Source organism: Doryrhamphus excisus, linkage group LG15 (genome assembly GCF_037039965.1).
Source record: "Doryrhamphus excisus strain RoL-2023G ecotype Guam linkage group LG15, RoL_Dexc_Guam_v1.1, whole genome shotgun sequence".
NCBI lineage: Eukaryota > Metazoa > Chordata > Actinopteri > Syngnathiformes > Syngnathidae > Doryrhamphus > Doryrhamphus excisus.
The window spans coordinates 13211406-13232521 of record NC_136371.1 but is presented as its reverse complement, the minus strand read 5'-3'; the positions used below and the strand labels follow the sequence as shown (position 1 = coordinate 13232521).

The window sequence follows — 21116 nt, the reverse complement described above, 5'->3', positions numbered from 1 at the left end:
TCGCTAGTATGACTGTAGAGTGTTGATTACAGATGCAGTTTGCAGAAATTGTCTGGGTGTGTCGTGTTACACGAGGGACTAGCATTCCAGGGCTGCATCAAGCTAGCATATAAAAGGGTGGCACTTAGGTGTCATTTGCATCGAGCACCAAGACTGCCAAGGTAACACGACGGGGCTGTCCTTCCTACCTGGCTAATCTGTTCCATTTGATGTTTTTACTATAACAGTTTTGGTCTGACATTACACAGATGGCGTTCAATCTCAGCGTGTTCCTCCTCCTTTGTGGGACCTGTGTCCTGTTGACTGGAGCTGTAAGTCCAAATCCCAGCTGCTGACTTTAACAATCATTTATTTGATACGGTCTGTCATGTATTGCTGCCTTTGCACTGGTGAACGTTCTGTTTTGTTCCTACCAGTTTCGCCCTTCAGAAGGCAAAGGCAAAGGCAAAGGCAAAGGTCGGTTGCCGTGATTTCACCATATTCATTGATAGCACACCCGGCTAACATAAATATCTACTGTCTTGCAGATTGCGGCTGTCCCAAGGGCTGGACTCAGTACCAAGTCTACTGTTATAAGTACTTTGATTTTAACAGGACCTTTGCAGATGCAGAGGTACGTTTCACCTCAGTCATAAATATCTTACTTTGTGATGTATGGAAAAGAGGTTGACGCTGTTGGATCCATTTGTCCTGTTAGAGGGTCTGCCAGCTCTTCCACGGTAATCTGGTGTCCATCTGCGACGAGGTGGAGAATGAAATCGTCCTTCAACTGATTCGGGATCACAATGATGGTAGCGTCGTAGACACCTGGATAGGACTCCACGATACCATTGAGGTAAACATTTACACGTAGCAAAGTCGGCATGGAAAGACATACATGGAAAGTGAATGTGTTCTCCAGACGTTATCTTCTCAGCAGCACAAAGGAAGGGGAACGCCGAAACTTAACCTTTAGCCTTCCGGGCATCTTTTCCTCAGAATCCAGGCATCCAACATCTTGAAGATGCGTGATGGTGTGGTGTTATGTTGTGGAGGAATAACTTTTCACACGTGACTTTGTCTTTCAGGAAGGAGACTATATGTGGGTTGATGGCACCGATTTTGTGTTTAATAACTTTGGGACCTTTCCCACCCCCCCTGACGCTGATGATGAAGACTGTGTGGAGATTGAGGAAGATGGTATGTATCTTCGGTGATGGAGAAAGTGGGTATGCTATCTGCGTGCTGAAACCATTCTCGTGTTTTCCTACAGACTCAATGTGGGATGACGACGAATGCACTGACAAGAATCCGTATGTTTGCATCAGACCTGTGTGCATTGACACGGATTAGTCCACCTTCTGACCATCAAATCTTCTCTGACAATGTCTTTCCCGGAACATGGTGACCTCCAGATATAAGAATGAAACTTCAGCGCTATCTTTGTCTTTTGCCACTGTCAAACTTATTGAAACCACAAAGTGCATCTCTCTAATAAACGAAGACACCTGTCTCAGCATGAAAATGTCTTTGTGTTCTTTATTTCTCCAAGCAGCAACTCCAAAGGCTTTGGCTTCGGCACACCAGTAAATAAAACAATACCAGATTCTGCCTGGTTTCTTGTTAGGAGTTGTCTGTCGCCGAGACAATGGATGGTATGAGACCGAACCAGACCTGGAATGTTCTGTATGTCCCATGGCTCAGTTAGCACTGTACTCTTTGGAGCCCCGAGGTCACGGTGCTAAAATTGTGTCCAACAAGACAGAAGACGTTATACTTGATTCATTGTGGTGGGAATTCACTTCAGGATTCAAGAGATTTGGTTTGTTTGAGTTCATCTGGAAGGTCGTTTGTCACGGTTGCGTGGCGTAAGGAAGCTCCAAAAGGAATACTCTATCCCCACGGGCTCGGTGCTTGGTCCGAGCCACAGCCAGGAGCTTTGCATCACGGGAGGGTACAGGAAGGAGTGGAGTACATCCTTAAGGTAAAGAGGGAACCTGGTTATGGAGTGAGCAAGACTGGATGCAGTAAGGGACTGGCAGCCAGTGGCGCTTCTGAAGGAGAGGGGGTGTTTTGTGAAATAGGTTGTTACAGGTCCGGAGAGATCGCAGCAGAGAAATGATCACAAACAACGACTGTATGTACATTAATGATATTTAATGGTAAAACACACAGCAGTTCACAACTTTTCCCATCATGAGTTATTATGCTAGACACAAGCTGTCACCCCCATGCCCCCACATAACACTCCAATCAACACAGTTCGAATCCAGAATAGCGTACCTTACCGTTGACAGAGGGCGGAGAGCCAAAAACCCCGGTAGAGTAATCTGGAAACCGAAAGCTGGACACTCGTGCACAGTTCACAGCAGACTCTCACCGGGATTGAGAAAACAAATGCTTTATATGCTCGCTCGTGCGAAAACAGGTGGCCAGCCTGTCTCCGCAGGAGGGGAGTCATCGCCTCCATCCTCTGTCTCAGGCACCTCAAGGTAACATTTTTCTCACAACCTTCTAGTTCGTTTCTCACAACATTCACAACATTCTATATGGGCATAATATTTATCCCGTTGCCGGGACCAGTGAATATTTAAGTGTGTGAAGTCAAAACAAGTCAAAAAGTGTGCAAAGCAAGTTACATAGCTGTAATAGCTGTAATAGCATAGCTGCAAAAGTACAAAGTTATATAGCTGCGAAGCAAGTTACATTCAAAAGTACAAAACAAGTGGTATAACCATTGGTATATAACCATGTGGTGGGTCAGCACAGGACAACACACCTAAAAATCTCTTCCTTCAGGGGGCAAGTGGTCTCGCAAACAGGTACGCCTGAGATCGGTGAGTGGAGTGTGCCATGAAGAACTCAGTGAGACTAGTGGATGCGTGATGTAAGCATGAATGAAGATGTCAGCCGTGGGCGGACAGTGATCTGGAAGTGGTGAAAAGCTGTTTTCGTGACAGCTTAAATGTGTTGGAAGAAGGTGAGTTGACTGTCAAAGACGACTCCAAGGTTCCGGCAATGTACTGTGGTTGAGAGTCAGAAGTCTGTTGGACGAGGGAGTTGGGGCCTCTGATGACTACAGTCGTCCCTTGTTTATCGCAGTTAATTGGTTCCAGACCCGACTACGATAAGTGAATTCCCACCAAGTAGGATGCAAAGTCAATAAGAGGAATATTTTTGGACTTAGGCCATTGAAAACCTGTTTACATTATTCGAGCCCGTAGACATGAAATAACAACCCATTAGTCACTTTGACACACCTATTATTTGTTGTTTACACCAAATTTCCAGGCTACGAGATCCCTGCAGAACCGACAGCTGCAGTTAGCATTGCAAGCCGGCAAGCTAACTAGTTAGCCTCTTTAATGTACTTAAAGGAAAACTGCACTTGGTTTCAACATTCCCAATCCTTATGTGGATTCGAGAGAATTTGAGAGAAAACAAGTTAATATGAGCTAGCTAACAAACCTACCTGTTTTGGTAAATGGAACACTGTTGGCGTTTTTTTGATTTTTTGGATTTTTTTTTCACAACAGGTAGGTCTCATGAGGTGCATTGTTAGCTAGCGCATACTAACACGTTTTCTCTCGTTAGAAATATGTGTTCATGTTTGACTTCAGGATTGTGAATGATGGGCAAAATCCCTTTAAAAGTGTTTCTAACCAAGTGGGGAAGAAGCCAAAAATCTACCACTTCCACACAGGATTTGATCTCAGCCATAGCATGTTGGCTCAGTCTCCGTGCAGTGTGAAAGGTCATGTTATCTAGTGTTATCTGTCATGTCTCATAACATTACTGATGCTAGTGACCACAATAGTACATATAGCTTGTCTTTCAATATTTTTGGACAAATAATAGGCCACAATCAACCACAAAACAGCGATCATTTAATAAATCATTTTGGGGGGAAAAGGCAATTTAGCAATTTAGGGTGTGATATTGGAACCCCAAATTTACACTGGACAGTTATGTTTATTGACAATTCAACCTTTCAGGATTGCAAGAAACTTCTGGAACTCTTTGGAGTCCCCCGCAAAGTGCAGAGAGAAACGGCTGTCAAATGCTCGGTGGCAAAGGACTCGGTCAGGCAAGACACCGAGCGGTTCATCTTGGTGCACGCTCACATTCTTCTCATGTATTTGTTGTTCCCAGCCCACTGGTCGCTTTTTAAGAAGCAGCCTATGAAGGAACAGAGCACACCTAAGATAATTGCTGACATTCTCGTTTGAGCGTCCCTTTGACACACCCATAAACATGAATAATTAGTCGGTAATTAGTTGGTAAGCGACCAGCCTAGATTAATTAACCCCAAAACTTCCTGAAATGTCAGACGTCATCTTCATTCCGCTTCCTGATTCATCAGTTTCATGTGACGGCCCGAGGCTTGAGTGACTGGATGATCGAAGCTCAGGGACAATGTCACCATTTGTTTGCAGAAAGATATCTTACATCTTGACAATGGCAACAGGAACAGGATCAGGAACGATTAGATTCACAACATACCGTATTTTCTGGACTATAAGTCGCTCTGGAGTATAAGTCGCACAAGGCCAAAAATGCATAATTAGGTAGAAAAAAACATACACTGCAGTTTTTGCGGGTAATTTATTTTACAAACTACTTGACCAAGGCAAGTTCTAACATTAATAAAAGAATAGAGAACAGGCTGAATAGTTGTAGTAATGGTTATTCAGATACACCAAAAATAAAAAAACAGAAAGGTGTCCAGTGTTTATGTAACATAAACAGATTTTTTGTTTATGTGTCGCTCTGGAGTATAAGTCGCAGGAACAGCCAACCTATGCAAAATAAGTGCAACTTATAGTCCGGAAAATACGGTACTTACACCCTGGACTGGTGGCCAGCCAATCACAGGGCACATATAGACAAACAACCATTCCCACCCACATTCATACCTATGGACAATTTGGAGTGGCCAATTAACCTAGCATGCTTTTGGAATGGGGGAGGAAACCGGAGTACAACATGCTTGTTTCACCATAACATGAACATGCTGGTATCCACAACTCACCTTTTCTATTTCACTATGCATTTATTTCTAGTCTTGTCACATTATTCACGGAAAACCTGAATGAGCAGGTTTATCCACCTCTGCTGAGGCCCTCCAGCCACATCCGCTGCCTTCTGAATCATAGTTGCAGCCGAACCCTTCCACCCTTTTTCTCCTCAGTGTGGAACCACAGCTGAAATCAGTGCAGCCCAATTTCTGTCCCTTTGGGGGGGACATGACAGAAAATAACTGAAATAGTAACTGAGAACCACTGTTTTAGCCTAACTGGAAAAAGAAGACAATAACTAATTATAATAATAATATATAGAATAATGAAAAGCCATATGCAGATATTGTCCAACTGTCAATTTGCCATACCGATATGTGTAACATATCAACACATATGTTGTACACAGCACTTTTCTAGATGAGCAAAAAATCACCCTTGTCGAATTTTTATTATTACTTTTTTTTCCAGGTTGATAATTATGGTACCGATAATTATCGGACATCCCGAATAGTAATTGATATAATAATAATAACTCATACTTCATCATTCCTTTTTACTTATTATTATCAAAAGGTAGTATTTTTATGCAAAGACAATTTGCTTCCACTGCCCTGTGATTGGCTGGCCACCAGTCCAGGCTCCAGCACCCCCACGACGCTCGTGAGGATAAGCAGTAGAAAATGAATGAATGAATGAATTCAGTTCCACTTCTTAAGAGATACATCGAGAGGGACAAGAGGAGCGCTTGTTCCTTTTGTGGGGGTGTTTGTTATTACTGGATGCTAAAACTCTTACACTAGGATACAATGACAGACCACCATAAAATGGAATTTAATTGTACATGTTTTTACTGAGTAAGCGTCCCATTGGGATTCACAAGATATGATATCAACCATAAAACATTTAACATGAAAAGTATGGAATGTATATCTCAGACTAGCAAAAATGCAACAGCAACGCAAAACCAGTACAAAACCAGACGTTACATAAAACACCAATTTCTTTCTAGACTTTGTGGAAGGACATCACGGTCCCACGGGCCAGCGCAGGCCTGCAGACCCCGCCCACTTTGTATGATCAGTGCTTGCGTTCTACTTTCACATCTCTGATACAAATAAATGGGTTCTCATCCTCGCAAGGGTTGTCGTGCCACAATGCATCTGTGGGGAAGAACAAACTGGTGAGCGCCTCAAAGAGTCAGATTGAGTGCAAAAGTCTCTGATCTTCCTACCGTCTCCCTCGATGTCCACACAGTCTTCATTTCCACCAAAGCTGTTGGGCTCTCCAGGGGCAAAGTCGTCAAAGTTGAAGGGTCTACCATCAGTCCACAAAAAGGCATCCTCCTGGAAGACAGTCACCTTTCAGTGCCCCACTCCGAAAAGGTACAGACCAGAGTTACCCAGTTTGGTTGGCTTAGAGTTTCATCCCCAGTTAGATCTAAGATTCATCACCAGTTAGGTAACCTGGTCTTCTCCCAGTAAATTGTGGTGTTTGGAAGCGGTCATGCAGGGTGAGGGCTATGAATGCATTCTGGTGGTACAGGGGGCAGTACAGGGTTTAGGGGGGTTTAGGCAGAGAGAACAATAGTGATGCCAAATTGGGGGCAAGACATCCGATAGCACTGGCTGGAACCCCCACAGAATGTCAATGAAAGCAGCCTCGCAAGAGACCCACCGAGAGCTTACCCCACAGAAGACCACCACTCAAGCCGGCTCCCAACCATCCTTCCCCTTCAGCCGAGACGATTGAGGCTGCAGCCCCCAACAACCCAAGCAGGGCATCTCAAAGCCCAATCACAGTGGGGGTAACCCTCAGGGCGTTGGCGAATGTAGCCTAGCCAGAGACCAGATAGCAAGAGGTACTTGGAGGGGCCCCGCTGAGGGCCCACCACATAGCAGCCAGGACAAGACCACGGACCGCCAGCCAGCCCAACCTCGACCAGTACAACTTTGCTACTGGTAACACCTGGATGGTGTCATGGAGTCCGGTCCAAGTGTCTATGATGTCTCCGTTGTTAGCATCCCGAATCATTTGTAGAACGATGGCGTTTTCCACTGGACTGCTGATGGACACCAGATTGGCGTGAAGAACGCTGCAGACCCTCTGACGGGACAAAGTTCAAACACCATCACCCAATGAATCCTCTTATTGACTTGATTTACTGCATGCCATTCTTCCATACCTCCGCATCGCCAAAGGTCCTGGGGTAATCCTGGTAGATGTAGCAGTGATCATCGAACTGAGTCCAGTCCTGAGGACAGGGACCACCTGCAACACGTTGTTATTTGAGGTGGAAAACAAAGACGGGAAACAGTGTCATGGTGTCACGGCTACCAACCTGCTGAAGGCCACTGTGAGGAAGACAAACATGCAAATATGACAACAGCAATAAATCACGATGTTGATTTGGGATTTGGGATTTAGGCTTACAGGTTGAGCCAACAGCCCGCTGATGCCACCGAGGAGGAAGAACACGCAAAAAGCAAACGCCATCTGTGCCAAAAAATGGTCACATGAGCGACAGTTGGAGAAACCGCATGAGAAATTGTTACCTTGGTGGTGGTGATGCTTGCTGCTCGGACTACGAGGAGCCGTGCTTTTATATGCTCACTTGACACGGCCCCGGAATGTTTGACTGACTGCACAGTGAATTCTTGTCGCTTCACACTTGAACCTGAAAGGCCCCATGGCGGAGTCCACGAGGCCTTTGTAGGCTGTGTAGTAAGCAGTAGAATGTCATACAGTCAGGCGGACAGGAAGAGGCAGAGCGGCGTTCCTTGCATACAAGGAAATGTTCTCTTCGTTTTATGAACTTAATGAGTTCACTGAGTCACCAGCAAGCACAACGATTGACGTCACCGCGGCAACAAAGCTACAAGACCAAAAATGGGCAGTGGGTCGGACAAGCCTTGGCAAATTGCTGACACTCGGGCGGCTCCTTTACCTAATTAACTTTATTGACGCACCCATCAGCAAATGGGCTGGTATGCTGCTGGTTCACTTCCATGAAACGCACACCTTGACTGTGAAGCTGCTGATGGAGGTCCATTTCCAGGATAACCGGGGGGCGGGACATGCAAGACAAGACACGTAGAGATATTTTCATCCCTTGCTACATTGTGGTTTGACTGCTGCCTATTAGTAGTCCAAAAATATGCATATTGAAGCAAACTGTGTGTATTTTTTCCCAAATTAAGCATTTGTAATGAATAAGCCATTAAGACCGCACTGCAGATTATTTCCCACATGTTAGACCACATGCACTGTGATTGGCTGACTGGTCCAGGCTGTATCTCACCCCCTGAGGATAGCTGGGATAGGCTCCAGCAAACCCGTGTGCCTGGTGAGGATAAGCGGTAGATAATGAGGCCATGTGTCAAACTCAAGGGCCAAATCCTTGCCCGCACCTGCAAAGATTGGGGGGAGGGGGTGTCCAATCTCAGGGAAAAATGGGGCCACTTTCTATATACGTTCTATATATTTCGGGAAAACCTGCATCTCAACTTCGTCATATCGGCGAAAAAAAATCTTATTTTTGTTGTTTTGTTTGTTTTATTTTCCACATATTTCAACTTTCTTCTTAAATAATCTTTGTAAATTTTCTTCTCTGAATATTTTGACAGTATTCTCATATTAGAAGTTTTTGTCCAACCTCATTTTCCAAACATGTTTGTTTCAACATTCACAATTAAAAAAACAAAGATGGTAGATGGTTGTTTTTCTTTACAATTTTACAAGTTTATTCACATAAAATAGTCACTTTTGTCTTCAGATTTAGACTTTATTCTTGTAAAATGACTTTTTTCGGATAACATTTAGATTTTTGCCAAAACCTTTGATACTAAAATTACATGATTTTTCCTCCTAATATTATGTTATTTCCTTAAAATGACCACTTCTTCTCATTATATTACTGCAGCTTTTTCTATTTTGCGTTGCAGCGTTTTATAAATAGCCTTGTGGTTCAATTCTATTTTCAGAATGTTGCTTGGGCTGCTTAGCTGGACGCACTTTGGACACCCCTAGCTTACAGAATGTAATGTAGCGATGCCTCTGTAATTTGGTAGAAATAATATTCTCAAGCCTTAATAAGAATGCCATTCTTATTAAGACCAAAGGGCAACATAGTTTAACTGTTACAGCCTGTTTGTGATCATTTTAACTACAGCAAAGCATGCTGGGAAACACATAATCCGTGGTGGATCAGCAGTCACTTTATCGCTTTATTGAAACAAACCACCAGAGCCACCATGCTCGGATAGCGGAGCATGGACACTTCAAGCTGCAATGAGTAGACACGAAGAAAGCACTTTTCCCAAGATAATGTCCACGAGGAGGGGGGGGTTATGTCCAATCCTCCCCCCATTCTAAAAACAAGAGTTGATTTTTAGGTATAAAAATCTTAGATCTAAAATTTCAGGCCTGCTTGTTTTTAGATTTTAAAACTTAATTTAAGATTTCTTGCCGCATGGACAGATCATTTCCTAGTTTGAAGTTGTGATTTGGCCAGCCCTTTTTTGCGGTGCACCGTTCTACTTTGGTCACTGGGTGTCAGTACAAGCAGCTGACTTGATTGCCAGAACAACAGGACTTTTTTGCAGCTTAAAAATATATCACTACAGGCACAATAATATCTGTATAGAATTGAAATATATATCGTGTTCCATGTGCTCGTGGCTCATTTTGCCATATTAAAACATTGAAAACAATGTCATTAATAATCATGTGTCATTTTATACTATTCATTCGTTCATTTCCTACCGCTTATCCTCACGAAGGTCGCAGTGGCTGCTGGAACCTATCACAGCTGTCCTGGGGTGATAGGCGGGGTACACCCTGGACTGGTGGCCAGCCAATCACAGGGCACATATAGACAAACAACCATTCCCACCCACATTCATACGTATGGACAATTTGGAGCATAGCATGTTTTTGGACCTAGCGGGAGGAAACCGGAGTACCCGGAGAAAAGCCATGCAGGGGGAGAACATGCAAACTCCACACAGAGATGGCCGAGGGTGGAATTGAACTCCGGTTTCCTAGCTGTGTGGCCTGCACACTAACCACTGCATGCTTCTGCAGGCCAACAAAGGCCTTCAATGGCATCATATGGATGTATCCAGAAGGGGGCAGCAGAGCCATCCAGTCCCTGTCTGCCACAAGGTGTCAACAATGAGGCAACTCACTGAACAAGCATTATTGGAAAATACTATGTGAGGATAAGCGGTAGAAAATGAATGAATGAATGAATGTACATTTTTCATGAACAATCAGTAATCAGGAAAAAGCCGAAAGAAAGAAAGAAACAAGTAACCATCAAAGCATCTTCTTGACTTTGATGGCATGTTCATCAACCATAGAAGTGCAGTAAATGGTGAAAGGAGGTTAAAAACACACATACTATGTCCGCTTTTTATTCCTGTTCTGATGTCTTTTGGTTACTCCACACCTCTCTCCTCTGCCACATCCAACATTTCTGGAACATTTCTTGCTGTTACATCACAGGTGCTTTCTTGACAGTAGATCTTTCTTCTGTCCATTACTCTTTCGTATCTATATAGCATTAGCTTAAATTATGCAACTTGCGGGTTATGGTGCTATGTTGGGTTGTGTGGGTGGTGTGGGTGGTGCGGGTGGTGCGGGTGTTTCATGTGGTGTGTACAAATCTCTGACACAAACAGAAGGGTTCTCCTCAGTGCATGTGGTATCGTTCCACAACTCATCTGGAAGCACAAACACAAAACATCACAATCATTGGTGGCGCCCCCTGTAGGTTGGACCGGGGTTGGCGGACATGCTTGACTGTGTCCCATGCATGCAGCAAAATCCAGAGTACATTTGCCTGTAAAGCAAATGGATTATTGTAGTACCTGAAGGTCGAATCTGTACGCAGTTTTCATTTCCTACGAATCCGTCAGGCTGACCACTTCCAAAGTTCCGGAAATTGCTGTTGGAGCCGTCAGTCCAGACAAAGTCTCCCTCCTGGTAGACAAATATTACTTTTCATGGGAGTGGTTGTCATGTGACTGACCCCCAACAAAGTGAAGGGAAATATTACAATTCAGCTGTTGTGTTCGGAATGGAATATTTTCCTCTCTGTTTTGTACTGCAGATATACTGCAACACATCCAGTAAGCGCTCGTTCTTCACAGAGACACTTAGCTCCGCAAGGGAACACATTCGTAGCAACACACAAGCACCAATACTGTTTATGTTTAGTGTTATTACGTCTACTTGGGCGTAAAGGTGACTATAGGGGTGTTATGCCATGCCTGGAGGGCTCTAATAATGTTAAGAAGTGTGATTAGAAGGCGGTAAACAGCTATTTATGAATAAGGAATCCTACTAGGATACACAAGGGATTACTAACCTCCATCCTTTTCCTTTTCCAGTACATCTCGGTCTGGTTTCGTATGAGATAAGCATTTGCTTTGGAAGCTACAGTAGATAATCACGGAAGAATACCTCCTGATCTTCAAATGTTTTACCTCCAGGGCATCATGGAGTCCAATCCAGGTGAGTAAAATCATGCCTTCCGCCTCCCGAATCAGTTCAACAGTCAGCGTATTCTCCAGATCGTTGCGGATGGACACCAGATTCCCACTGAGATTGTTGCACGCTCTCTGGTAGGAGTATGGATGACTGATTGTAACAACAGTCAAATGGTTGACGGTGAAAGTCTTGCGTACCTCTGCATCTACATAAGTCCTGGTTTCATTTTGGTAGATGTAACAACGATCCTCAAACAGAGTCCAGCCTTCAGGACAGTTCCTTCCTGCAGCACAATGTAGGTTTTTTTATAGGGTCGGGGGTACTGCAAATTCGGTATTGATCTAATGTAGTCAATACAAGGCCAGTGCTGTCTATACTAATACAGATACTGGTGCCACTGGTCTACACACAAAAAGAGTAGTGGCATTTGTCTTGGTTCAGGTCACTAAATAAGAATAAGAAAACATACAGTATTGGGTGAAAATAGGAAAAGGCAACAAGGCTAGTTGATCCAAGGTCTACAAGTTGATCCTTGTCTACAAGCAAGCAGTTCTATGGGAAAGCCTGTCTGCACATTGCAATACATTCATTTTCGTAAGTCGGCAGTTCTGACATCAAGGGCTCTATTTTGGCAGAGCAGGTGCACGGTGCGGGAGTGGCGCCAAGGAGGTGTGCCATACTTTGGCTTGTTTATCTTGTAAAAACAAACTATCCCTGATATCTGTGAAAATAAACATAAAAGATCCAACCTTTGTTTGTGGGGCCAGGCCAGGACCACTGTGAATAATAATAATAATAATAATTAATAATAAATGCAAGAAAATGCAGAGAATAATAAAAGGTGAGATAGCAGTGTCAAGAGGTGTCTAAGTAGATGCCTGAAGTCAGCAGGCAAGAGTTGGACTTACAGCTCCGGTCAGCAGTCCGCTGATGCCACAAAGGAGGAAGAAGACGCGAAGACCGAACGCCATCTGTGATCGACAACGATGGACACCCAAGGGATATGAATCGGAGTTAGAAGAGCGGCATGTCAAGTTGTGTCGTGTTACCTTTGCAGTGATGAGACTCAATGTTGGCATCGACAAAGACTCGTCCTTTTTATGCTGGCTTGCCAGCCCTGTTGGTGTCACATTACACATTGGATTGCGACAACCTTAGCGATATCGCTAAGGACAACCTATCGACATAAACCAGGCAACTGAGGCAAGGGAGGCCTGCACTTCTTGGCTTCTTTGGCTGTTGTTGTGGGGTCTTTTGTGACCTCTTGGATGAGTCTTTCCAGAAGAATTATGCATGTGGCCTAACGAAGGCAGTACAGAAGCAGAAGGGCACGTGTTTTCAAACCCCCAACACTACTCTAGAGCTGGGCAACAGTGCATGCACCACGAACATTACAAATCTCATCAGGCCTTGCTCCTACGCTGGCACGCAGCTTTTTCTTACACAAAATGCAAAATGATCATTCCACCTCTCAGGAGCAAGACCTGTTTGTCTTGTGCATGGAGCCAACATGGCTGCAGCAAAAGAACATAGCATCAGAAAACACTATGGTAATGGTAATGGTTTAATTTCAATTGAACATGCATCAGGTTATACAATGGAATACATCCCATAATCAATCCACAGGTCCACATGTCCAGAAGGAGTAGGAAGAAGCAAAGCTTATTAAATCCTACCCCTCCATCTGGTACTTTTACAATCAGTAACTGTTACATTTGTTCACTTCCTGCTTTCCTGGGAAGCATTGGCATGGGCTATTTGTGCAACCTGAGTGCGGCAACTATTACTAGCTAAAAGTGATGTCATTATTTTTGCATCATTTTCTGCATGTAAAACTATCATAATTGTCAAAAAAAACTGGGTGTTTGGAACGGATGAATTAGATTTACATGATTTTCTATGGGAAAACTTGCCTTGGTTAGAGTTTGTTTTGGTTTGAGTCAGACCTTCTGGAACAGATTAACCAAGGCACTTCTGTATTTGAATTTTAGTTGAATACCTGCTGTAGATCTTTCTTCTGTCCATTACTCTTTAGTGTCTATATAGCATTAGCTTAAATTATGCAGGTGGTGGGGGTGTTATGGTGTGTTGGGTGATGCGGGTGTTTCAGGTGGTGTGTGCAAATCTCTGACACAAACAGAAGGGTTCTCATCAGTGCATACTCCATCGCTCCACAATGCATCTGGAAGAACAAACACAAATCATCACAATCGTTTGTAGGTTGGGTTGGCATACTGGCATACAAGTAATACAGATAAGATAAGATAAGATAAGATAAGATAAGTCTTTATTCGTCCCACAAGGGGACATTTCAGGCTTAGAGTGGCGGAACTACAACAGCACACAAGAGCATAGAAAGTACAAAAACAGGGTAAGCCAAATCAGGAGTTACAGACCACTATATACATGTTAACCAAGTCACAGGTTTACAGTATTTCATGGTTATTGCACAGTTTATTACATGGTTTATTGCACAGTTATTGGACAAGCTTTTTTTGCAGCAAGTCTGACAGCTGCAGGAAGGAAAGACCTGTGCTAATGCTCCTTCAGACACTTGGGATGTACCATCATGTCACAAATGGGGGTGGAGTCTTTGCCCATCATGGAATTTTGACGTAGTGTTGTGTAATCATATACGGGCAGTTAGTTGCTCAGTCACGGCCAGGACCCACTGAGCCAAAAAGTACATTTCCCTTTTGAGCAAAGCAATTATGGTCATACCTGAAGTTTGAATCTGTACGCAGTCTTCATTTCCATTGTCGTCGTCAGGCTGACCTTGTGCAAAGTTCTGAAAGTTGTTGCAGGATCCATCCGTCCAGATAAAGTCACCCTCCTGGAAGACAAAGTCACATTGGAAAGACGACTGCTTTCCATCTTGATGTTGTAGTCGTGGTCATAGGACATCAGGGCTATGTTAGCACCCAAAGAACCAACCAAAAGGCTGTTCTACGTCTCGTGTTTTTTCATTTGGAGGGTTCTTCGTAACCCGTAAGAAGCAATGGTGACACATGTCGTCATGTGTCCCATTCAACTCCGATCCTTAACCTTTTTGGACCCACGGCCCAGTGCATGCAGCCACAAATCTACGCAGACATATTTAGTATGTATTGTGTATTGTGAAACGCGGCTAGCACAAACCTAGTGACTTCGCCAGGCCTCGCTGGAGAGTGTCATGGTGTTTGGGGACTGCCATGGGAAATGGTCGCTCAAAGCGCTTTGACGCCTACTGATGATGCCGCATCAGGAGCAACTGGCCGTTCAGGTTCTTGCCCAAGGATACTTGGACATGATCGCAGCAGGATGGAGGATCACACCCACAACCTTCAGGTTGGGAGACCACCACACTACCAGCCGAGCCATGCCGCCACATGTCACTGAAGATACACTTTTTGGATTCCCATCTAGAGTTCTTTCCACTGAGCAAGTGGTGATCACAGGGAAGGATTCCATCAGGACATTGCAGCTATGGAGAAAAGATATCAGGGAAAGTGGAACCAATCTATGCTTGCTGACGACTGCTGCACTGTGCTCAGGGATGACCCTGCTGCTCAGTAGAAAAGAGGAGGTCGAAAATCCTCCTTCAGATACCCAGTAAAGGGAACCTCCATCATTCTCCTTTCGGCACCAACGTTTCTAATGGTGTTGGAATACGTGAGCGTTCATATGTTTTTACCTCCACGGCATCATGGAGTCCGATCCAGACGAGTGGACTTGTGGCATTGGCCTCCAGAATCAGTTGAACGGCCAGCGTATTCTCCAGATCGTTGTGGATGGACACCAGATTCCCACTGAGATTGTTGCAGGCTTTCTGATGGGAGTAAAAACAAATCATCGACAGATGATGACGGATTCTAACAGCAGTCCAACAGGTTAGTGTGAGATTCTCCCATACCTCTGCATCCAAAAAGCTCCTGCTATCGTTTTGGAAGATGTAGCACCGATCCTCAAACTTAGTCCAGCCGTCAGGGCAGTTTCTATCTGCAGCACAATTGGGATCTTTTTTATATCCAAGGCCGGTGCCATCAATACTCAGCTAACCAGTACTAATACCGAATTGTTTGAAATCCTTGAATTGATTGATGATGATGATGATGATAATCAGAGTGAAGATTTGAATTGATTACATTTTACACCACATTTAAAACTATGGAATGTACGGTACTATACTATTTACACATCAGGGCTGTCAATTGATTTAAAATGGATGAAATGAATCAGCCTTTTCAAATGATTAATCACCATTTGTGTGAAATATGCCAGTTTTTACTGTATTTTATAAACAGATAAAAATATATACTGTAAATATTAAATGAACTGAAAATGTCAATTCAGCTCAAATTGATTGTGTCTGAAAGTATATTTGCCTGACACTCGTCTCTTTCATAGTCGCAGAACCAAATCAATCACAAAAAAATAAAAAGCAAAACAGTACTCCACAAGTCACATGACACGGGGAAGGTAAACCATTTCCCACAAAAGCACGATTTGAAATGAGAGGCGGTCAGGAAATAACGTCAGGGGTTTGAGTCGAGCTGTAGCTTAGCATTAGCAGTAGCCCGTGATTTTATTAGGGAGTGTTGTTGTGAGATAAGTCAAACCTGCAACAAAAGCCTGTTCCTCCGGTGATCAAGTCTGCTTCTTGTGTGTCTCACTGAACGTTACAACAACATCACTGACACCTTGCAATCTAGGAATATCAATGGATATCGAACATAGGAAACCTGTTTACGGCCTTCTGAAAACATTTTTTAACATTATTAGAGACCTCCAGTGATGAAGTAACACCCCTATAATCACCTTTACACTATTTCCCTATATTGTAGACATAATAACAGAAAACAATAGACATATTAGTCGGGATGTCCGATAATTATCGGCCCGATATCAGCATAAAAATGCAATATCGGTTGGTATTGGAATTTTTCCTGATCATGAAAACCGATATTAAAAAACTGCTGTGTGCAGTACAACGCATACAGTATGTTTCCATTCCACCAGAGGAGCTATGTCATGTTACACATATCGGTATCAGCTGATATCGGTATCGGAACGTGAGAGTTGGACAATACTGAGGAAGTCGGCAGTCAACTGGAACGCCTTGGACTATGCCAAACATAAAATCTCCCAGTTTGACCTGCTGAATGCCATCACTGTTGCTGACTCCTCAGTAAGGAAAGTTGCCATTGGCTGTCCTAGCCAGTGGCTAATTTGCATATGATGTAACAGACCCTGCAAGAAAAAAGCATCACCTTGTAGGAGAGCGAGTAAAAACTGCTTAATTAGGTTTGGAAATACAAACTCGATTCTTGCTTTGTTGATGTAAAAATTATCCAAATAAAATAATTTACATATTTTATCTCAGCCAGCACCTCTCAAAGTCTAGACCAGGGGTTTCAAACTCATTTCGCATCGTGGGCCACATACGGCCTAGGGAGATGTCAAGTGGGCCGGACCATTAAAATTATACCATACTCTGCTATAAATAACCAAAATATCATGTCTTTCCTTTGTTTTGGTGTAAAGAAGCACAAGAACATTAGGAAAATATTGAAATTTAATGAACTATCCTTTTACAAAACATTTCATGAAACACCTCATATTTCCTTAGACAAATGTGCAATTTACTTTTATCATTCACAAATATGCATTGCAACTGATCCCACTGATTGTACAAAGGCACAAAACTTTAATTGGTACTGAAAAATATAGTAATGCACTTTAAGATTAAATGAGACTTTTAAAGAAAGGGATTTTTAAACCACTTACACATACGCATATAAAATCTAAATGTAATCCCTGCGTACACCTTACAAACTAAGGAGAGTGATTTTAAATGTGTAATGAAGAAAGTGTTCGCCTGTCCTGTTCGCTGTGATGAGTCTCGTAGTGGCGTCGAATATTATATTCCTTCAATACCGAAACTTGTTGCAAACACACCAAGCACAAAGGTTTTCCGTGCATCTCTGTAAATAAATAGGACGTGGTCCATTTTTCTTTGAAAATTCTACACTCCTTATCTACTTTTCTCCGTTTGGATAACGACATTTTGGCTAATGAGGGTGTAACGGAGAGGTAGAGACCAAGGTATTAACAAGCAGCAGATGGCGCATTGATACCCGTCTGCTGTTTTCAGTCTGTGTCAGTGATGCGGCTTGACTTCTACTCTGATGGAAAGAGTGCGCCCCTTAGCGGATAATCCATGAATTGCAGCGAATTAAAAATATTAATTCCATGTCTTTTATGCATTTTTTCCACTTTCAAATTATCCTGCGGGCCTGATCGAACCTCCTTGGGGGCCGGTTCCGGCCCGCAGGCCGTATGTTTGACACCCCTGGTCTAGACCAACATAATATTATCAGAAAACATAGGTAATTTTAGTATCAAAGTCACAATATTTGGAAAAAGTTTGATTGTTCCAAAAATCAAGTCACAATATTATCGGAAAAATAATTACAAGAAGAACATTTAACATTTTATCAGTTCATTTAAGATGACACTTTACGGTCCCGTTACTGGTCTACCAAATATGACATGGGTTGGCACCTTCCTATCTGGTTGACTTAGGTGTACCCGATGCTCTGTCCAGAAACCTACACACAACTCGCCGGGCTTTTGACAATCCTGAGAGCCAGAAAGAGGATCTGCAGCCTATCGGGGCTCCAACATTGTGGAATGCCCTACCTGCTGATATGAGAGCTGCTACCTCAGTAGAAATGTTCAAGTCCCCACTCAAGACTTTAGCATTTAGTTCACAGCATTCTTGGCCTGCTCGACTGCTGCTCCTTCTCCTTGGCTAACAAACAAACGAGTCTCTTCAACGCAATAATAAGTTATTTGGGAATGGGAATGGGAATGGTTTAATTTCATTTGAACATGCATCAGGTTACAATTGAGTGCATCCCATAATCACTTCACAGTTCCACATGTCCGAAAGGAGTAGGAAGAAGCAAAGCTTATTAAATCCTACCCCTCCATCTGGTACTTTTACAATCAGTAACTGTCACATTTGTTCACTTCCTGCCTTTCTTCATTCATTCATTCATTCATTCATTCATTTTCTACCGCTTATCCTCATGAGGTTCGTGGGTATGCTGGAGCCTATCCCAGCTGTCTTCGGGCGAGAGACGGGGTACACCCTGGACTGGTGGCCAGCCAATCACAGGGCCTGTCCTGGGGCCCCTTCTTTTTATAACCTACCTTCTCCCCCTCGGCCATATCTTCCGTAAATTTAACATTCACTTTCATGGTTCACCTCCAACTTTCTGAAACTTAATAGCAATAAAACTGAATTCTTACTCATTGGCACCAAATCCACCTTATATAAAGTTGACTCCTTCTCTCTCTCTCCATCGACAGCTCCTTAGTCTCCCCCTCCCCTCAGGTCAAGAGTCTGGGTGTCATCCTCGACAGCACACTATCTTTCCAATCCCACATCAATAACGTCACCAGGTCAGCTTACTTCCATCTGCGCTCCATTAATCGTCTGCGCGCTAACCACTCGACCACCGTGCAGCCCTCCTGCCTTTCTAATATCATTATTTTTTTTAATTATTATTATTATTTATTATTTGTATTGTTATTATTATTACAGTAAAGTCTCGTTATATCGATATTCTCGGGAGTCGGAAAAAATACCGATATAACCGGACTATCCATATATCCGATCCTGCGCTGAACTGCATTTAAAGTGGGCAATAATGCACTCAACATTGTTCTACAGTGTCGAGCAGCTTAAATCAATCTTTGCTTAAGGATTTCAATACCAAAAAAGAACACGGCGAACGGCTGCTTCCAGTCAACTTTATTTTTCACACTTCCACCACCAGAGCACAGCACACACACCGATTCCCGCACTTCCTGGTTCACAGGTCATACTCAACCCGCCCCACATAGCTGGCCAAACACATGCCTGTATAGAATCTATACACACGAGAGAAACCACGAACGCCAGCATGTACATATGAAAAACAGTGATTATTGCAAGCGATAAAAAGATATCTGAATACAACACAATTAAATACATGTATTTGTACGCTTGTGTCTTCGTTGGAATAGGTGTGTATGCTATGTCAGTTGGTTCTTCTGTTGCAGGCATGTGTTTGGCCAGCTATGTGGGGCGGGTTGAGCATGACCTGTGAACCAGGAAGTGCGGGAATCGGTGTGTGTGCTGCGCTCTGGTGGTGGAAGTGTGAAAAATAAAGTTGACTGGAAGCAGCCGTTCGCCGTGTTCTTTTTTGGTATTGAAATCCTTAAGCAAAGATTGATTTAAGCTGCTTTTGTATCGATATAAGCAGACCAAATTGGCTGGCGGGAGATGAAAAGGGCATCCTAGTAACCGGATTATCATAATAACCAAGTATCGTACTAACGGAACTAATTATATCATAAAAGACTAGAAATTTGCCGGGAAATGAAAATAGTATCGTAATAAGTAGTAATTCGTTATAACCGATATCGATATAACGAGACTTTACTGTATTTTATTATTATTTTAATTTATTGCTGCTTAGTGTGACACTAACGTAGCACTCTGGGTACAATGAGGGGGAACTACCGCCGTAGCTACGGAGCCCGATATCCAACGTCCAAAGTCAAATTAACTTTTTTCTGATGAAAGATGAGCGTAATCTTTCTTTTGGATTTACCGTGTGTCTATAGCCCAAGAACACAACTTCCTGTGTGCCTTGAAGAATCCCTTTTATATCATCAAGAATGGCCTGGACCCATCTGGACCCAGAGGGACGGCTTTTGAAAAATGGCTGGGGTAGAATGAGTTTGTTGATTAAAGTGGTCCTTTTGGCCTCGTTTGAACACAGCAGCGACATCCCTCGTCATTTTAAAAATGGTGGACGCGTAGAGCTGCCCAACGCTGTCAGTGGGCTCTGACTGCACATTGACCTCTTGTGAGTGCTTTGCGGGGGGTACACCAACTGCAGAACAATCTGTGCTTTCACTTTTGAGCCCCCAAACACCAGACAAAAACTGTATAGCAACAACACAGCAAAAAACACAGCTGCTGTATTTAACAGTGAAAAAAGTGAAAATGGATGGAAAGTGAAAAGTATTGATGGATACTAACCTTTGTATTTGCTCATGGACAAAGACCGCTGTGAAAAAGAACACAAGGACAAGGAGGGCAGGAGTGAAAGATGTCATTACAGTAAGTACAGTCATTATAGTCATTAAACCTTCCAATCATAGCAGCAGACTTCCTGCTTGAGTCCCGCCATGGCGAACAAAGACTTTTTTGTGCATCATGGCATGACCGACAGAACCATCCGATTTGTTTGCTTCTTGTTGCTTCGTTGATGTCGAAGAATAATAAAAAACAAATAGAAAAAAAAACAGAGAATAATAAAAGGAAAGATAACTTTTGGACTTACAGCTCCAGTCAACAGTACGCTGATGCCACAAAGGAGGAAGAGCATGCCAAACGCCATCTGTGGTAGACAATGATAGACAACCATGATAAAAAAGCTCAAAGGACTCGAATCGCAGTTCCAAGACTGTCAAGGTGTGTTGTGTTACCTTTGCAGGTATGACACTCAATGTTGGCAGCGACAAGGACTTGTCCTTTTTATGTTGGCCGTCAGCTCTGGAATGTTCCATTAGTCAGGCGTGTTG

General features: G+C 43.2%; 4 protein-coding genes across 4 annotated transcripts; 1 reads left to right on the top strand and 3 right to left on the bottom strand.

Moving 5' to 3' along the window:
- The first annotated feature begins 132 nt into the window (after nucleotides 1-132).
- On the top strand, nucleotides 133-1504 carry LOC131104497 (snaclec stejaggregin-A subunit alpha-like). Its single transcript, XM_058051740.2, has 7 exons — nucleotides 133-161; nucleotides 249-311; nucleotides 417-456; nucleotides 528-613; nucleotides 698-835; nucleotides 1068-1179; nucleotides 1253-1504. Exons 2-7 carry the CDS (start codon nucleotides 249-251, stop codon nucleotides 1330-1332), a joined length of 519 nt encoding a protein of 172 aa, XP_057907723.2. The 5' UTR covers nucleotides 133-161; the 3' UTR covers nucleotides 1333-1504.
- Nucleotides 1505-5563: 4059 nt separating this feature from the next.
- On the bottom strand, nucleotides 5564-7697 carry LOC131104699 (ladderlectin-like). The gene is made up of 7 exons (XM_078796598.1): nucleotides 7553-7697; nucleotides 7431-7493; nucleotides 7339-7351; nucleotides 7183-7268; nucleotides 6966-7103; nucleotides 6232-6343; nucleotides 5564-6160 (listed from the first exon to the last, which is right to left on the bottom strand). Exons 2-7 carry the CDS (start codon nucleotides 7491-7493, stop codon nucleotides 6078-6080), a joined length of 495 nt encoding a protein of 164 aa, XP_078652724.1. The 5' UTR covers nucleotides 7553-7697; the 3' UTR covers nucleotides 5564-6077.
- Nucleotides 7698-8706: 1009 nt separating this feature from the next.
- Nucleotides 8707-12595, bottom strand: LOC131104450 (galactose-specific lectin nattectin-like). Its single transcript, XM_058051634.2, has 7 exons — nucleotides 12542-12595; nucleotides 12401-12463; nucleotides 12242-12269; nucleotides 11690-11775; nucleotides 11489-11623; nucleotides 10871-10982; nucleotides 8707-10723 (listed from the first exon to the last, which is right to left on the bottom strand). Exons 1-7 carry the CDS (start codon nucleotides 12569-12571, stop codon nucleotides 10590-10592), a joined length of 588 nt encoding a protein of 195 aa, XP_057907617.2. The 5' UTR covers nucleotides 12572-12595; the 3' UTR covers nucleotides 8707-10589.
- Nucleotides 12596-13038: 443 nt separating this feature from the next.
- On the bottom strand, nucleotides 13039-21116 carry LOC144901776 (galactose-specific lectin nattectin-like). Its single transcript, XM_078796741.1, has 7 exons — nucleotides 21021-21116; nucleotides 20876-20932; nucleotides 20572-20599; nucleotides 15385-15470; nucleotides 15166-15300; nucleotides 14214-14325; nucleotides 13039-13674 (listed from the first exon to the last, which is right to left on the bottom strand). The coding sequence occupies exons 1-7, from the start codon at nucleotides 21099-21101 to the stop codon at nucleotides 13571-13573; spliced, it is 603 nt and encodes a 200-aa protein (XP_078652867.1). The 5' UTR covers nucleotides 21102-21116; the 3' UTR covers nucleotides 13039-13570.

Coding starts and splice junctions, on each gene's coding strand:
- LOC131104450 (XM_058051634.2), bottom strand. CDS start 12,571: ATGCCAACATTGAGTCTCATCACTGCAAAG. Junction 12,270..12,400: donor GCGGACTGCTGACCGGAGCT/GTAAGTCCAACT, acceptor TATTATTCACAG/TGGTCCTGGCCTGGCCCCAC. Junction 11,776..12,241: donor GCCTGGCCCCACAAACAAAG/GTTGGATCTTTT, acceptor ATTGTGCTGCAG/GAAGGAACTGTCCTGAAGGC.
- LOC144901776 (XM_078796741.1), bottom strand. CDS start 21,101: ATGGAACATTCCAGAGCTGACGGCCAACATAAAAAGGACAAGTCCTTG. Junction 20,933..21,020: donor TGAGTGTCATACCTGCAAAG/GTAACACAACAC, acceptor TGTCTACCACAG/ATGGCGTTTGGCATGCTCTT. Junction 20,600..20,875: donor GCGTACTGTTGACTGGAGCT/GTAAGTCCAAAA, acceptor TCTTTTTCACAG/CGGTCTTTGTCCATGAGCAA.
- LOC131104699 (XM_078796598.1), bottom strand. CDS start 7,493: ATGGCGTTTGCTTTTTGCGTGTTCTTCCTCCTCGGTGGCATCAGCGGG. Junction 6,344..6,965: donor GACTCCATGACACCATCCAG/GTGTTACCAGTA, acceptor ACTGTCTTCCAG/GAGGATGCCTTTTTGTGGAC. Junction 6,161..6,231: donor TGTGGACATCGAGGGAGACG/GTAGGAAGATCA, acceptor TCTTCCCCACAG/ATGCATTGTGGCACGACAAC.
- LOC131104497 (XM_058051740.2), top strand. CDS start 249: ATGGCGTTCAATCTCAGCGTGTTCCTCCTCCTTTGTGGGACCTGTGTC. Junction 457..527: donor AGGCAAAGGCAAAGGCAAAG/GTCGGTTGCCGT, acceptor ACTGTCTTGCAG/ATTGCGGCTGTCCCAAGGGC. Junction 836..1,067: donor GACTCCACGATACCATTGAG/GTAAACATTTAC, acceptor TTTGTCTTTCAG/GAAGGAGACTATATGTGGGT.